The sequence below is a fragment of the Notamacropus eugenii genome, chromosome 4 (genome assembly GCF_028372415.1).
Source record: "Notamacropus eugenii isolate mMacEug1 chromosome 4, mMacEug1.pri_v2, whole genome shotgun sequence".
Taxonomy (NCBI): Eukaryota; Metazoa; Chordata; class Mammalia; order Diprotodontia; family Macropodidae; genus Notamacropus; species Notamacropus eugenii.
This window is the reverse complement of record NC_092875.1, coordinates 292631747-292650019: the sequence shown is the minus strand read 5'-3', so window position 1 is coordinate 292650019 and position 18273 is coordinate 292631747. Positions and strand designations below refer to the sequence as shown.

The 18273-nt window shown below is 33.0% G+C and overlaps 1 protein-coding gene across 1 annotated transcript in view; it reads left to right on the top strand.

Annotated features, from left to right (window-relative positions):
• The window catches only part of TRPA1 (transient receptor potential cation channel subfamily A member 1), a 68781-nt gene that overhangs the window by 41041 nt on the left and 9467 nt on the right, over positions 1–18273 (top strand). The window contains exons 16-23 of the mRNA XM_072599511.1: positions 2473–2532; positions 3429–3524; positions 6201–6271; positions 6674–6836; positions 8316–8405; positions 11240–11409; positions 17323–17452; positions 17799–17981. Of these exons, the coding sequence (XP_072455612.1) occupies positions 2473–2532; positions 3429–3524; positions 6201–6271; positions 6674–6836; positions 8316–8405; positions 11240–11409; positions 17323–17452; positions 17799–17981 (963 nt within the window). The remainder of the gene's footprint in view (positions 1–2472; positions 2533–3428; positions 3525–6200; positions 6272–6673; positions 6837–8315; positions 8406–11239; positions 11410–17322; positions 17453–17798; positions 17982–18273) is intronic.

Here is an 18273-nt window from a genome sequence, read left to right as displayed (position 1 = left end):
CATATTAACTGGAGCTCTCTGAACTCTCCACCAGAAACACAACAGCCAACTATTTCTTAATTTGTTTTCATGACAGTCTCATCTTTGAAAAGACAGAAGAAACACTGAGGAGAACTCCTGTTTTAGAATCATCTTACCCATAAATAGGAATTGGTTTCTGTAGTGGAGATGTGGAGGGAGAACTTTCTTTTGGTATCTGTGACAGAGAAAAGTTAGGCATGATCAGATATGCAACTAAAATACCAGAGAACAAATTTCCAAATGCTCAGAGGAAACATAGGGAGAGTCCCACTGGTTTGAATTTCTATAAGGGATATGACTGAGAGGGGTTGGAAATTTTGAAGAATGGAATTCTGTAGACACAAACAAATTCTTCCAATAAAGAAGAAAAGGTCAGTTGTCTCAAGACATAAATGTAGACTTACTGATGTGGACTGATTGATTACAAAAGACATACATGAGCTCTGAAAACAAGATCAGGAAAAGGTACACAAAAGTGGGAGACATCTGATATTGAAAGCATTTAGATGTGATTACTTAGCCACTCCCAAAGACATTTGAAAGATTGTGGTGCTTGATTGATATGAAATAGGCCTGGAGAAGTCAGTCAACAAGAAATTTTTAAGCACCTACTATGTGCTAGACACTGTGTTAAGAACTGAGAGTATAAAGAAATAATAATAAAAAAAAAAACGATTTCTGGTCTCATGGACCTCACTATAATAGGGGAAGCTACTTGGAAACAACTCCATATACTCAAGATCTGTATAGTATAAATCAGATATAACCTCAGAGGGAAGGCAATAACATTAAGATTAAACATTTCCCTGATTTTTTAAAAGGAAGACAGAGTTCATAAATTAGAGAACTAGAGAACTAGCTTGATTTAAAATTTTAGCAAAATTCTACTATTTTAGTTAACATCTAGAGAAATAAGTAGTGAGTACATACAATCAGTGTAACCTTACCAACAAATCATACCAGTTGCACCTTATTCTTTTATTTGACAGTATTATTCAATTGTCTAACTGGAAGGATGCTCTAAATACTGTTTACTTAGTTTTATATCAATACCAGATCAAGTTTTCATGATATATAAAAAAGGAAAAAAATATGGGCTAGATGGGAGTTACAGTTAAACAACTTCACATCTTAACTGGATGAATAGCTGGGCAAAAAGAGCAGTCATTAATGATGTGATATTGCCTTGGAAGAAAGTCCCTTCTGGAGTGTCCTTAGAATTTGTGTTTGGGGATGTGCTTTTAAAAATTCTTCTTAATTACTTGAATCAAGGCAAATATCGCATATGAAATTTGCACATGATATAAAACTAAGGAATAGTTCAAATAGATTGTACTTAAAATACAAAAATATCATGCTAGGATAGGGTATTAAACTGAACCCAATAAGATGAATTTTAGTAGAGACAAATGTCATGTCATGCAAATATGTACAGGTGAAAGACAATAGTCTTTCTGAAAAAGAGCAGGAGGAAGAGGTATCTTTAGTGATCTAAATGTTCAATGAGTCAACAGTGCTGTGTGACAATCAAAACCCAAACAACTGATGTATATTAAGTTATATTTTCCATTATCATGAGAGTGATACTGTCACTGTAATTTTCAATCAATAAACATTTACTAAACATTTACTATATTCAATGCACTATGCTAAGTGGTGGGAATAGAGGTTAAAAAAAAAACAAAAAGAAAGACCCTGCCCTCAGAAAGTTTGCAATCTAGAAGGAGAAGATAGTAGACAAAAGGAAGCTGTCAATTTGGGTAGAGAAGTTTTCATAAAGGATGCAGAGTAATCTAAAAATGTTTCTTGGAGGAGAGGACTTTTGATTATTTAAAAAATTTATATTGAAGAGGGGGAGGCTGAAGCTTTTCAAGGGAATAAAAAAAGATTTCTAGAAAAGATCCTAGTTCATTAGCTCAAATGGTCAGCAGATCAGCTTGATTGTATCATAGATCATGACAGTGAAAAGAGAAATGAGACTGGGGGATAGCTGATAAAGGAACTAACTGGTCTAGAAAAAGCTATATTTTATGATGGACAATAAAAAACAAATATTCTATTGAACAGGAGGACTGTTATACTTAAAGTGTATATTATTAAGTGATTTTTCTCAGAAAATCTGTATATATAAGAGCCTAGAAAGGTATACACGAAATTTCAGTGTATCCTAATAGCTTAAAACTATACTGAGACTATCGGGAGACCCTGTAAGGAAAATTTGTTGGTAGATGTAGATAAAAAATCTTTGTGTAATTGAATATTCTTCAGATCTTGTGTCTTATTTGCATATGATTTTTCTTTCATTATAATTACTGCTTAGGATGAGAAGGGAAACAATAGAAATAGAAATCTTTTATAATTTTAGAAGTGTGTCGACATCTTGTCTTGTATTAATCCTCATGATCCTATTGGACATAAAAACAGATCGTAACTGATTCTTCTCTGTCAAAGGCTCTTTTAGATATCTGCATTGTGGAATCCTCAGAAGAAAGGTCATGCCCAAATTTTCATGTAAGTCATTTTTTAAAAAAATCTGTTTTTATTAACTTGAAAAGGAGAGGCTGTGTGGTATAGAAGGTAGTATGGATCTGAGGTAGGAAGATGATTTCAAATCATGCCTTACTGGCTGAGTTATCACTTGACCTAAGTCTCATGAAACTGTCTAATATTTGGCCCAAGGGTCATAGATCTAGAGTTGAGAGAGACTGAAGATGACACCTATTTCAATTTTTGGTTTTGCAGCTGAGGAAAACTTAGATGATGGTTGGATAACTTGTCTCACATTTTATGAGATGTATGCATCAAGGCAAAGACCTGAACTCAGTCCTTTGATTCCAAAATCAGTACTCCTGCCTTAATACCATGCAGCCTTATCTATTAAGCAATAGACTGGTTGAAATATGTCTTGTGAATGGAATTCCTACACTCACAAAACAAAGAATGTTGATCTATTAATTAATATTCCAGTGAATTTAAGGGTAGAAATGATATTCATATTAAAATCCTAATTTATTTTTGTAATATTAATATATTTTATTTTACAATTCGGCACATCAATAACTTTTTAGTTTGTGATAGGTTTTTTTTCTCTCCAGGTTTAAAATCTGAACATTTTAATGTTTAGATGTTTGTAGCACTTAGAGATTAACAATTTTTTTAGGAAAATGTATTTTTGTCTAAAGACAGAGCATTGTATTTTGCTACCATATGGAATCTTGTCTAGTCTATGACTAAGTATAGTGGCAGCTAGTTTCTTGATAACATTTTTCAGAATATTTATTAAGGGTAAAGTAATCAAATAGCTACCTTTTGTGACTAACATGGTATTTTGTTTTAATGCATTTGCTTATCCAGAGAATTTTACTGTCATACATTATTTTTTGTTGGTTTTAATGTTTATTCCATAGGTTGAGTATATTTTTAAGTATCTTCAAAGTCCATTAGAATTCAGAAAGAAAGAAGAAGTCAATGAGATAATGTATGGGCCACTTAACTCACTCAATGTAAGTATAAGTTTTCAATTATCCTAGCTACATTGATATGAAACATGCAGCTTTTAAAACACCTTTTGATATCAAAATTGAAGGAACTTTAGAAACCATTTTACCAAAGGTTTTTAACCTGAGGTCCTTGAACTTTAAGTATGTGTGTGTATATTTCAAGATAATTTATTTCCTTTGCAATACAATGCATATTATTTTATGTTAAACATGATTCTGAGAGACATCTCTAGATTTTTATCAGACTTCCAAAAGGGTCCATGACACACACACAAAGATCTGAATGCCTTCATTTTATAGATGATGAAACTGATAGAATAATCCTTGCTTGATTCTTTTGAATTTTCATTCTCTGTCATTGTAGTTCTCATTCTCTGCCATTGTAGTTCTCAATATCTTTAATATATTTTTCCCTTCAATGCAGAAATTGCTATGGCTCCAGTTGACATTTTAAATCTCATAGATTTACACATGTGAAGTAGCTCACAACATGCAGATGGAGAATTTTAAAGACAAACAATTTTAAAATTCTATGCAGCAAATGTGAGGGTTCATAGAACTTAGGCAATCAACCAATAACCTGAATATGGGGTGATTTCAGAACTTTAGATGTCCCTAATATGGCCTAGAAAACTGGATACAAACCCATATCCAAGAGACTGGGGGTTTGCTCCAAGTCAACTGTAAATCTCAAGATTCTCCCTCATCTACCACCTCCCTCCCTATCCCTATTCCTACAGACACACACTGGTTATCTTATATTTCCAATCAGTTAAAGGGGCAAAGAATGGAAAAAGAAGAAGAGGAGTAAGAGGAGGAGGAGGAGGAGGAAGAGGAGGAGGAGGAAGAAGAAGAAGAAGAAGAAGAAGAAGAAGAACTGATTACATAAAATCAGTTGTATTTATATCATACGATATCATAGAATGAAAGGAAAGAAGGAAGGAAAGAGGAAGAAAAAAGAAGGGATTAAATAAGGAACTAAAGAAAGAAAAGGAGGGAACGGTTTGAGGAAATCCTTTTACTAAGGGGATTTGTTCTGTGAAGTTTGGATTTGGTCAGATGGCTGCACTTGAGGACCTAAAGAGCCACATGTGGCCTCGAGGCTGCAGGTTCCCCACCCTTGATCAAGGTCATATATTTATTTGGAGCTTGTCTTGGTATAAGGTGTGAGGTGTTGGTCTAAATCTAATTTGTCCCATACTCCTATCTAGTCCTCCCAGCAGTTTTCTCAAATAGTGAAGCCTGCTTCCAGTGGCTAGGGTCTGTGTTTATAAAATAGCAGAGTGTTAGACACATGTGCTTCTGTATGTTGTGTGTTTGAACCACCTTTTTTTCTTTTTTTTACCAGTTCCAAGTAGCTTTGTATTCCAATTTGAGATGTGGCATTGCTAGGCTTATTTTGGTCCCATTTCTTTTCACTATTTCTCTTGGGATTCTTGACCTTTTTTCCTCCATGTGAATTTTATTATTTGTTTATTTTACTTTTTATATATTTTATTATATATAATATTTATTTTATTATTTATTATTTTTTTAGTTTTATAAAGTAGTTTGGTATGTCATTGAATAAGTATCTTAGTTTATATATATAATATATCACAGCATATCATATCATTATGTTTCTCATTAGAGCTGGGACTATTCTCATTTAGCACTTTTCTGTCCTGCTTCAATGAAGCAGGAAAAGTTCTAGGCTTTGTAATATGGAAGGCTCTAGTGGTACCAAGCCTTATGTCACTGCCCAATAATACTAGGAAGAAAGCATATTGTTGGCTGATTTGTATTTGCTGAGGATATTGCCGTAAATAAATCACTTGAAAGATAAATTCACATATTTCATTCATATCTGATTTTAATGAATGGATAGTATCTTATCTAACAGGTGGTTTGCTTATATGGATGTCTGCTAATGTGTGTCAGACTTATATAGCTAAAATAGCAGGAATTATCTTTAAATAGATTATACTTATATGCATAGATAAATCAGCTTCAGTGTTGACACATGCATATACATATATATATACAGAATATATGCATATATATGATCTATGTATAGAAAGCACACATATTTACATGTATGATGGTATATATGTGTGCAAAGGGTGTCCCAAACTCTTCTTGCAACTTCAAGCTTTTGGAGACATGCTATATATGGTTTTGATCTATGTACATGCCCATATATTAATATATGTATTATATGCTTTCATAGGTATATGTTTACATGACATATGTTATATATACATAAGTGTGCATTCTACACATACATGCATATACACATACACATATGTGTACAGGTATATATGTATGTGTACACACACATGCACACACACATATATAAATAACATCAAATTCAGCAATTCTGATTAAGGGCTTACCCTGTGTAAGGTGACCTTCCTGGTCTTAGAGATACCAAGATAAAAAAAAAATGAAAGAGTACTTCTCCTTAAAAAGCTTATGATCTTTTGTGAGGATATAACTGTTACATCCTTACTATAACTCACAACTTCTGTGAAGAAAGGAGAAACTCTCAGCAAGGTGGTATATTTATAAACTATTTTTTTATTTTAGTGATGGATTTTATGTTTCTATTGCATGGTATAGTTATAGAAAGTTAAACTTTTTATGCTGAGTTTTAAAAATATTTTAATTTGCCTCACTTTTCCCATATGTTATATGCAGGCAATGGTACAACATAATCGGAGAGAACTTCTTGCCCACCCTGTTTGCAGAGAATATTTACTTATGAAATGGTAAGATTTGAATTTTCTAAGCATGAGTTAGTTCTTACTGACATTTGTATGTACCTCTTTCTGAATTCTAAACAGGTTTCAGTCAAGATAAGCAATTCATTTGTAACATCAAATTTTGTAATTTAACCTGTACAAGTTCTTAAGTACTCCATTGTCACTCATGGGAGATTTTTGATTCTATCTAGTTTTGGCTGATTTGAAGTAAATCTACATATGGGGGAATGTTAGATCAGCTAAGACATAACAAACTTCTTCCCAATTCTAAGGATCCGTAGATAAACAATGGATTAGATTCCTGAGTGATGAGCTTTTCTTTTATGTAGACCTTAAACTTTCTGCAACAAAAAAGAAAAAAAATTGGTGAAAATATATAAATTATGTTTTACACATTTTGTTTTTTAGGATGGCTTATGGGTTTAGAGCCCATGTTATGAACCTAGGATTGTACTGCCTTGGCCTTATTCCCATGACTGTTCTCATTTCTAATATACAGCCAGGTTTGGCTTTCAATTCAACAGGTATCATCAATGGTACCAATAACGGATCAACATCTTTAGACACTAAGGTATTATTTCCAATTTATTTCAATTCTTTGACTTAACTTTGGCATCATTTTAAAAAAGTGAATGATTAGAAGATGGTTCATTTGGAATATTAGCCAAATAGTTCTGCCTCGGACTCTAACCAGTAGATGGATGACTGAATGAGAACTAGCTCCTTTAGTTCACACTTTATTCACTTAATCCTATACAGTAAATTGTGCTTAGCTTTAGGCCCCCTATTACCTTCCTGCTGCCTCTCACCCTACTCTTATTTTCTACTTCTTGCTCTGAGTACAGCAATCAAATTAACAATATCATTTCTTCTGGAAAGGGCATGTCATATACTTCAATTCCTTGCTCTGCTAATCACTTCTCCATGTGTCATCTTTCCCTTTAGAACATGGACTCCCTGAGGACGGACAATGTCTCTCCTTTTATATCCCTAGTACTTAGTACAGTGCCGGGCACATAATAAATGGTTAATAAATACTTTTTCATTCATTCATAATAAGATAGAGGAAACACAGTAGAAAGAGTATTGGAGTTGAAGTCAGAAAAAACAAAGGTTTGAAACCCAGCCTTAATATTAGAATGAGTTATGTGGTCTTGGGCAAGTCATTTAACCCCTGTGAGCCTTACTTTCCTTCTTTGCAAAATGGGATGATAACATTTATTAAAACTGCTTCACAGGATTGTTCAGAGTAAAGAACTTTATAAACCTGAGCATGCTATATCTAAGCCAGTATGACTCATTGTAATTCTGAAATTATAGTACATTAACTAGCATGATTAATCTATAGAATGAATGAATGATTGAGTTAAAAACATTAATTAAATGCTAAGTATTCTCCTCCCAGAACTAGATATATAAAATTAAGATAGTTCTTGACATTAAGGAGCTTGTGTGGGGGAGAGAACACATATAGAGGAAAGGTAGCCAGGGAAGGCCCATAGTCTGGGTAATCACAGAAATAATGGGAGCAACAATGGAATATTCCAATAACCAACCCTTTCCAGAGGCAATGGAGTGGTGATTTGATGACAGTTCTTAGAAAAAGATGTAAGGAGGGTTGAGGGCAGTGGCATGGCTGAAAACTGCCAGGCTGAAGATAACCAGGGAACACAGAGCTCAGAGGCCCAGCTCTTCCTCCTCCGTGAATAGCCTCTAGCGGTCCACTTTAGCAGGAGGACTAACAGCAGCATGGAATCTGAAGCCATTTGATTGGCTTGTCTGTATGTTGTGACTCTTACTATGTAGCATCTCATTTAGGTGTAGGGTTATATTTTTCTATAACTCTCTGAATAAAGGAAATATAATTCTATTGCCATTTCCATAAAATTAATATATTGCCTTCTCTCTGTTTGAATCAGAACTAATATTAAATAAAAAGGAACCAAAACAAATAAAAAAAATACCACTAGACAAATGTGAACACATTAAATTATTATTTCCTTTTACATTGACATTCAACTTATTTACCTTGCATACTTTTCTATTTCAGAATTCATATCTCATAAGTGCTTGTATGATTTTAGTTTTTCTGTCGAGTGTATTTGGATTTTGCAAAGAGATGATACAAATCGTCCAACAGGTAATCAATATATTTTTTACATCCTCATAATTGCAGCTATCTCAAAATGAAGAACACTGATTGGTCTAATGGAAAGATTTATTATGAAAAATTTTATTACAGTAGAGGCAATTGACACAACTGCTTCATTAATTAGAACTTAATTAAAATACAAATCACACTGTTGCAGGAAAGAAGGTTACGTATTGTTCCTTAATGTCACTAAATGTTCCTGTGTTGGGTCAGACACACAGATTCTATGGGGCTTTTTTATCCATTACAAATTTAGCCTGTCTAAGAAGTCTAGCTTGTTTTACTAATGCATGCTATGTGATTCTCCTTATGTCTGTTTTGATATTTTTTTGGCATGTTAGATGCGTTAGATTGTGAATATTTTGATTTGAATCTTATATTTCAAGCCTGTTCTATCAGTCGATTAATATCAATTGAGTATCATTTTTGTGTAAAAAAGGCATCATTTCAGAGCACTCTTTTCCTCCAAGTTCTGTGACTAACGTTAGCTAGTTTTCTTAAATTCCAATCAAGCTGGTTCTAATTTCATGAAAGGTAGAAAGGAGTCATGGTACAAAATTGAATGTGACTGTGGTAGAGCCAGACTTCTTTGAGGGAGGTAGTCCTGTGACTGAGACAAGCAGCAATGCCTTCACGCCTTCTGAGTCATGCTTTTCTTGTCTCTCCATTTTTCTCATTTCTTCCATAGAGGATTGCACCCAATGGGTTGGAGGCTTGCTTCCAGATCATTATCATGTCTGGGTTCTTATTGCTTGACCATCCCATTTATTGTTTCTTTTTCTTCCTTCTTCATTTTTGGTGATTGATAACATATTTTTCCCTGCTACTTACACATTATCCGTGATGGCATACTGTCGCCTTCTTGTGTCCACTTGTTATTTTGATTCTTCCAAAATGTTTTTGCTCCATGAGTAGTAATTGTATGTCATTATTGAGAGAATAGTTTTGTTAAAAAGAATTTTATAATGCATAATGCAATGTAGTTGCCTTGTACTCAGTTCCTGGCCTACCTCAATTTCCAACTATTGTGCCTTTATATGAGATATACAACAAAAGGGTAAGCAATAAAATCTTTGGCTTTGATGACAAGAAAGATGAAAATAATCCTAAAACAAGGAGTCACATTCAGCCATATTCTAGTCAATTCAACAAGCATATTTTTGGTTCAAATCTTTGATTTTGTTAGTATACTGAAATGCCAGTAAAGAAACTCCCTTTCTTAATGCAGACTGGTAACTGTTCTAAGCATTTTATAGTCCTAGAGAGTTGCCTAAGGCACTGAAAAATTTAGTGACTTGTTAACAATTGTCAAGAAATTAAGCCACAACTTGACAAGAGCATTTATTAAGCCCTGTACTAAATGTTGGAGCTAAAAGGACAAAAATGAAACTTTCCCTCAACTCAAGGAACTTACATTCTAATAGTAGATGTAACATTTGTGTGTGATGTATGATATAAATTTAGAAGCATATGCAAAATATGTTCAAAATCAATAAAAGGTAGTGTTAGGAGGGAGGATATTAGCAACTGGTAGGACTCAGGGAATGCTTGATGTAGAAAGTTGTACTTGAATTGAGATTTGAAAGTAACTAAGGATTCTGACTTTCAGAATTAAGGAGGGAGAGTATTCTAAACTTGATAACTCAACAGGGCAAAGGCATATAAACAGGAGATGGAATATCCTTATGAGAAACAGCAAGAAAGCCAATATGGCTGGACCATAGAGTTTTGAGGGCGATAATGTGTAAGAAAATTTGAAAGTTAAGAACTGGATTGTAAAAAGCTTTAAATGATAGGCAGAGGAATTTAATTCTAGATATAATAAAGAGGCACTGGAGTTTATGGAGTACTAGAATGGCATTTACATTATGAGCTCCTGGAGTACAGGGACTGTTACTGTCTTTCTTCAGCACTTAGTAGAGTGCTGTACCCAGAACAAAGACTGTCAACTGTGAATTTACTGGAGCTCAGAAAAGTTTATTTATTGACTCACCTTAATGATACTTTAATTCTCCAAGAGTGGAGGCATCCATGAAAGGAAGTTACCATTCAAACCCGAATCTGTGATAGAGGAGAGGAAAGTCTAACATGCAATCTAGATTTTAAGCGAGCAAATTTTAAAGATTTCACAGAATAGTTGGTTAGGATGCCATGGCCTAAACTTCCATTTAAACCTTGAGAATAAGATGCCAATACAATTAGTTGGTCCCTTTAAGAAGGTCAATTGAGTCTTGAAAATCTATTCAGATCCTCAGGAATCCACTTTTTGCCTGGAATATGGTCATTTTAAATACATATATCCTTTGAAGTGTTAATTCACATTATAATCCCTTCAGGAGATTCCCTGAGCTGAGCATACCTTTTAGGAAGACATGTACAACTCTTCAACCATTATGGGCTAGATAGTGTGTAGTGAACTCTCATAGTGTCTCCAACCAGAGCTGAAGACATAGATCTCTAGATGACGTGAATCCATAGCAAGTGTCCCAGGGGTCTAGTCCTGAAGAAGAGATTCCCTCCTTTTCCTTTTCCCTCATTGCTTTCCCCCTATAGTTCAGATTCCAGCTAACTATTACTATCTAGGGGACTTTGGAGAAGTCAGTACTTGGGTACTTCGTTTTCTTCATGTGGAAAACAGAAAAGATTAAACTGGATATCTGGTGAATTATCTTTAAACTGCATAATCCTACGAATCGTAAAAAATTTTTTGGTAATAACTATACTGGGGAGGAGGATAAAGAGAGATTCTGACATCCTCCATTATAGAATATTAATATCATTTCATATCCACATTGAAAATTTCTCTTTCTTTTAAATCCCAGAGAATGAATTACTTTTTGGATCCCACCAACCTCATAGAATGGATTATCTACGCAACTAGCATCGTTTTTGTGTCCCCCTTATTCACTGGCATACCAGCTCACTTCCAGTGGGAATGTGGAGCAATTTCTGTTTTCCTTTTCTGGATGAACTTCCTGCTGTATCTGCAAAGGTAAAGTAGATATTTGGTTTCTATCTCCTCTTAAAAATAACTTCCAAAATACATTTGAACTTTGGTGACGTGATTTTTATCCTACAGTTTTTAAAGCATCAAACTTTACATATGTTAATTACAAATGTATATTATCAGATATGCTATTATGTATTATTATATATGTATATATCTATCTATGTATACATGTATACACACATTTTTTTTGATAAATAGTAATTCTCTGAGATAACTCCTATATTCATTTTAGGAGTACAGGCTAATTCCCTTTCAAAATTATTTAAGAAATTTTGGAAATAAAATGTCAAGCCATTTTTTTCATAATACATTAATAGCACTCATTCCCTCAGTTCAGGGATCAAACTAAATCTATATTTATGGTGAAGACAGTAATAGTTGACTCAGCTGCTTCTTTATCCACTTGCTGCCTCATGGTTCACCTATCTGGTCACATAACACGCTCTTAAGACATTTGAAAATCCTCTTTTATGTTCTGCTGTGGACATGTCAGTCTTTTCTTATTTTTTTAGATTTTTTTAAAGTTCCAGTATTTAAGTTGATTTCTATTTTTCTTTTCTTATCTTGTATTAAGTTTAGAATTTTAAAAAATAACCAAAAAAGCCATTTGAGTTGAGGGCAGTTTTGTTGAAGAAATGGGTGCAGGAAAGACGGAAATGTGATAAAGCAAAGCAAAAGAAATGACTTCACATTTTAGGAGGGGAAATTATAGGTTTCTTATTGTGTCTATCTGTTCATAGATATAAGATACAAGAGGATTTTTCCTTATATTTTTGGAGGTAGCCATAGTATCATTTAGAACCTGAAGGGATTTATGAGTATCTAGTTCAGCGCGATCATTTTACAAAATAGGAAACTGAGAGCCAGAAAAGTTAAGTGATTTTTCCCAACGTCACACTTCTTATACGTGGCAGTGATGAAATTTGAACCCAAGCCTATAACTCAGATCCAGTGCTCCCTTCCACTGCACCGTGTTGTGTGGTAAAAAAGTCAAAAACCAAATAAAACCAAGCACTGCGCTAGGAACCTTAGTTTGAGACTAAGTTTAGTTTAGATTCTGTCACTAATTCTGTGGCCAAGAGCCAGTCACTTAATATGCCTTGAATAACTTTTTTTTCTGTGAAGTGAGGGATTTGCCAGTCAGTTAGTTTTCCTTTCTCACATCATCTGTTTTTCAAGTCAATCAGCTCATTCTGCCCGAAGTATCTGAATCCTACTTTCATTAGTAAACTCTTGAAACTTTTGCTTACAAAGACAACCCCATGAGTTGCAGACTCTCGAAAGCATGGATCAGTAGAACTTCACTGAACGAAACTTCATTATCAGAGACATGGAAGACAAGCCAGCTTTCTTTAATGCATGGTCATGATCCATGACTGTGGGCAGGGCACATGAAACTTAAACAATAGCACAAGAGAAATCACTCACCGTAGAAGCACGATATCTTTTTATTTACCTTATTATTAATTTATGAAATAAAATAAACATTTTCATAACAGTTGAAAAAAGATGATTGCATATGAAACTGCATGTCTAGTATGTATAGTTTGCTATTTCTTTGAAATATATTATAAAATTATCATGTAGATTTCTTTTTTATTCTTTTTGTCTTCCCTAACCCCCAACCTGTAAAATTATTCTATACATGTACTTCTATTTATTGGTTGTTTCTCTGGATGCAAATAACATCTCCATTGATATGTCCTTTACGTTTAATTTTTAGTATTTTATAATAGGGAAAACAGCTTGGTCATTCAAAGATGTTCTTAAAGCAATATTCCTGTGATGTTATTCATTGTTCTCTTGATTCTGCTTATTTCACTCCATTATTTCATGCAAGTATATTCATGGTTTTTTTTTCTAAAATCAATGAATTCATCATTTCTTAGAGCACAGTAATATCCATCACAATCATATGCCACAATTTGTTCAACCTTTCCCAATTGATGGGCATCCCCTCAATTTCCAATTCTTTGCCACAGCAAAGATAGCTACTACAAATATTTTTGGACATACAGGTTCCTTTTCTTTTTTTCCTTATCCTTTTGGGACAGACTAAGTAGTGGTATCAAAGGCAGTTTAATAACTCTTTGGGTATAATTTCAGATTGCTCTCCAAAATAGTTGGATTAGTTCATAGTTCCACCAGCAGTGAATTTGTGTCCCAATTTTCTTACACTCCCTCCATCATTTGTCACTTTCCCCTTCAATCATTTTTGCTCTCCTGATAGATGCAAAGGTTGTTGTAATTTGCTTTTTTCTAATCCATAACAATTTGGGGCATTTTTTCACATGACCATATGCGGTTTTTGTTTCTTCATCTAAAAACTGCCAGTTTATATCTTTTTACCATTTATCGATTGGGGAAAAACTCATTCTTGTGTATTTTATAAAGTTTTGTGTGTATTTGAGATATGAGACTTTTATCAGAGAAAATGTCTATAATTTCCCCCCCAATTTTATGCTTTCCTTCTAATCTTGGCTATATTTGTTTTATTTGCACAAAACCTTTTAAATTCAATGTAATTTAAATTCTTCATTTTACACCTCACTCTACTCTCTATCTATTGTGCATTCATAAATTGTTCGCATAAATTGTTCATAAGTCTGATAAGTAACATGTTCCATATTCTTCAAATTTTCTTGTAATATCTCTCTTTATATCTAGGTCACATATCTATTTTGAATTTCTCTTGATAAATGGTATAAGATATTGGTCTATGCCCAATTTCTGCTATAATGATTTTCAGTTTTTGCAACAAATTTTATCAAATAATGAATTTTTATCCCCAAATCGTAATTATTTACATTTGTCAAATACAAGGTTACTATATTTATTTGTTTCTATAAGTTGTATGTCTACTTTGTTCCATTCATCAATCTTTCTGTTTCTTAGCCACTACCAGATGGTTTGGATAATTATTACCTTATACTATAGTTTAACATCTAGTACTGCTGAACTACCTTCCTTCATATTTGTTTCTTTGATATTCTTGACTTTTTTGTTCTTACAAATGAGTTTTATTATTATGTTTTTCATAGTTCAGTAATTTTTACTTTTGGTGATTTAGTTGTGGCATTGGGATGGCATAAATTAGTTTAGGGTAAATTGCCATCTTTACTATATTGACCCTGCCTACCCATGAACAAGTAATACTCCTCCCATTATTTAAATCTAATTTTATTTATATTAAAAAATTTTATACTTTTGTTTATATAGTTCCTGGGTTTCTTTTGGAAGGTGTACTCCCAGGTACTTTATACTGTCTAGAGTTAGTTTAAATGGGGTATCTCTTACTATTTCTTCTTTGTGATAGTTGATGTTTTACATTAATTTACTTTATATCCTGCTACTTTGCTAAATTTAATTATTTCAAACTAATATTTTAGTTGAGTCTTTGGGATTTTCCAAGTATATATCATCTTCAAAAAGATGTAGTTTTTATTGCATCATTCCTATTCTGAATTCTTTTTTTCTCTTATTGTTATTGTTAGGATTTCTAAAAATTATTGAATGATATTGGTGACATTGAGCATCCTTCTTTCACATTAGATCTTACTGAGAAGGCCTCTATTTTATCCCCATCACAAATAATGGGCACTGACGGGTTTAGATAATTTAAGGAAAAATCTATTTATGTCTATACTTTCAAGTGTTTTTAATAGAAACAAGCATTTTACTTTATAGAAAGCTTTTTCTGCATCTGTTGATATAATCACATGATTTTTAAAACTTTTATTACTGATATAATGAATTATGTTAATAGCTTTCCTTACATTTACCCATTACTGAATTCCTGGTATAAATCCCAATAAAACTTTGTAATATATTGTTGTAATCTTTTAGCTAGCATTTTATTTAGGATTTATTTTAGGATTTTTGCTTCCATGTTCATTAATTTTAAGATGAGAGATATACCCAGAGTTAAAATGAGGGGTTAGAGGAAAATTTATTGTGCTTCAGCTGATGCAAAAAAAAGGCAGTGGTAGCATTCATGAGCTCAGTCGAATTTATGGCTAAAATAGATTTAATTAAAAGATATAAACATGGTATCTCATTCTGTTAAAAAGTATTATAGACAGTGAAGCATTATAAAAATTGAACCTATATGTACCAAATACTACAGCATCCAAATTTTTAAAAGAAAAGTTCAGGGAATTACAGGTGGAAATAGATAGTAATACTACAATGATGGGGTTTTAAATCTTCCCTTCTCAGACCTTTTTCTCAGGAGTTTATGGTAGTAGTCATATATTAAGACATAAAAATTTTATACTTAAAAGCAGAAATATTAAAAGTATCCTTTTCAGATTGCAATGCAATTAGAAGTATATTTAATAGGAGGCCATGGAAAAATAGGTTAAAAACTAATTGGAATTAAAGAATTAGTTGGTTAAAGGACAAATCATAGAAATGATCAATAATTTTCTTAAAGAGGATGACAATAATATGATCTTTTAAAATATATTAAATATAGTAAAAACAGTCATCAGAAGAAAATTTATTTCTAAATGCTTATATCAATAAAATAACAATTATAAGCAGTTATTTTCCCAATTGTATGCCCATAAATTTAACAATTTAAGTGAAATTGAAGAATATTTACAAAAATATAAATTTCTTGGATTAGCAGAAGAAGAAATGGAATATCTAAATAGACCTATTTTAGAAAAAGAAATTAAACAGGCCATAAATGGGATTCCTAAGAAGAAGCACTAGGACCAGACGGATTTACAATTGAATTCTGTCAAACATTTAAAGAACAGCTAATTCCAATAATAAATAATTTGGAGTAATAGACAAAGAAAACATCCTATCAGTCTACTCTTATGAAACAAATATGATACTCTTACCTAAACCAGGAAGAGTCAAATCAGAGAAAGAAAATTATAGATCAATTTAATCAATAACTTTTCAAGGCTTGACCTAGACAATCATAAGATTCAGTACCAGTTTCTAGGTGAACTAAATGAGTTGAGACAGAGATAAAAAGGAACCATCAGGTGAATGGGTGGCTCATACTTCCCACAGCTTTGCTGATAAACCAACGTACTGGTAGTATGCTAGCTGTCTTAGACAGCTACAGGCCAGGAGGTATAGGTCTCAATTCAATGACATATTTAATAGTCCTACTTGACTTGCATCAGAACCTAGAGGAGACTATCACAAATTTTTGTTCGCTGTAATAAGGAACCGTTTGCAATATTTGTCACTTTATCATAACTTCTGGGGAAAAAATAAAGCATTTATCCTAATAATGGTGACTCATCTTTAATACCAGAAAGTTAAGATACTTTCTTCTTTATTTTTTATTTGTTCTGAACCTGTGTTTTCATTAACATATAAAACTTCCAGCACAGAAACTCTTCTTAATAATAAAAATCAATAGCTCATTTTAAACATATTTTCCTGGCAGCAATAAGTGGAAAAGTGACTTGACCATGTCACACAACTAATAAAGGTCAGAAACAAGATAATCTACCTCAAGGCTAGACTTCTATCTAGTGCCCCATGCTGCCTCTTTTCAATGTTGGTTCAAGATACCATTAATTAATAACAGAAGTTTCCAAAATAACCTACAAACCGAGTAATTGACTTCAGAAGAAAAAAAGTATCTAAAATCACTTTTTTTGTTCATATCTAGTAACTCAGTGCTGCCTTCATTTAAAATGTGCTTCAACCTTCTGACCTGTGAAGCCTGGTTTGTGGTTTGATGAGTTGTAAAACTGAACCGATTCTGGATAAAGAACAAATGAATAAATGAAAGAGACTAATGTAGTGCATACTCTATGCCAAATACTGCACAAGGAGCAAAGTAACCAAAAGAGAAAAATATGTCATATATAGAAAATAGATCATTTAAAACTTTTGATTTATTCTTATGCTTTTTTCTAGGTTTGAAAATTGTGGGATCTATGTTGTAATGTTGTTAGAAATTACTAAAACCTTGCTGAAGACCACTTTCGTATTTTTCTTCCTGATTTTGGCTTTTGGACTTGGCTTCCATGTTCTCCTGGGTTTACAGGTAAGATAGCCACCATGATCACTAACTATCTGAATAATGAAAACAAGTGTGCCTATCCGTCCATCTCCTATTCATCTTTTTAAATTCAGTTTTATCACTTTTTATATGATGAATCCTCATTTATTGTATGTGAACAGAAGAGATTTAACCAATATTTCTGATTTTCCAAACAAGAGATCATCACTAAGGTGTTTCTTTTTTCTGTTGTTGTGTTTCTGTTTCTGCAAGGCTATCACTTTCTTTTGTGGGTCTCTTTTCTACATAATTTGCTTTGGGGGTGGATGGATCTCACATATTGTTTGTGAACTTTTTTAAAAATTACCTTCTTTTATTTTTTAACCTTCAGAATGCGTTCAAGACCCCGATGCTCTCTATAATGCAGACCTTTAGCATGATGCTGGGAGATATAAATTACCATGAAGGGTTCCTTCATCCATTTCTTGAAAAGAGTTTGCCATATCCCTTCCTATCATTTTTATTCCTTGTGGTCTTCACTCTCTACATTCCAATCGTTCTAATGAATTTACTTGTAAGTAATATTTACTTATTCAATAAGTAGTCACATAGTTCTTTTGCTGTTAATGGCTTGTGATCAGTTATAAATTCTTGTTACAATCATTATTTCTTGTACCCTTTATCCTTCCTCCATGTTGCACCATTTGGCTATTACAAAGAAGTACTCATCCCCATTTTCCCAACATTCCACAGTATGTTTTAATCCATGACCTCTGATTTTAAAAGAGGTAGAGAGTGAAAGAGTTATCTTGGTGAGAAAAATCTAATAGGATTTTACGGAGGGTTTACTAGCGTTTTCATCAAAA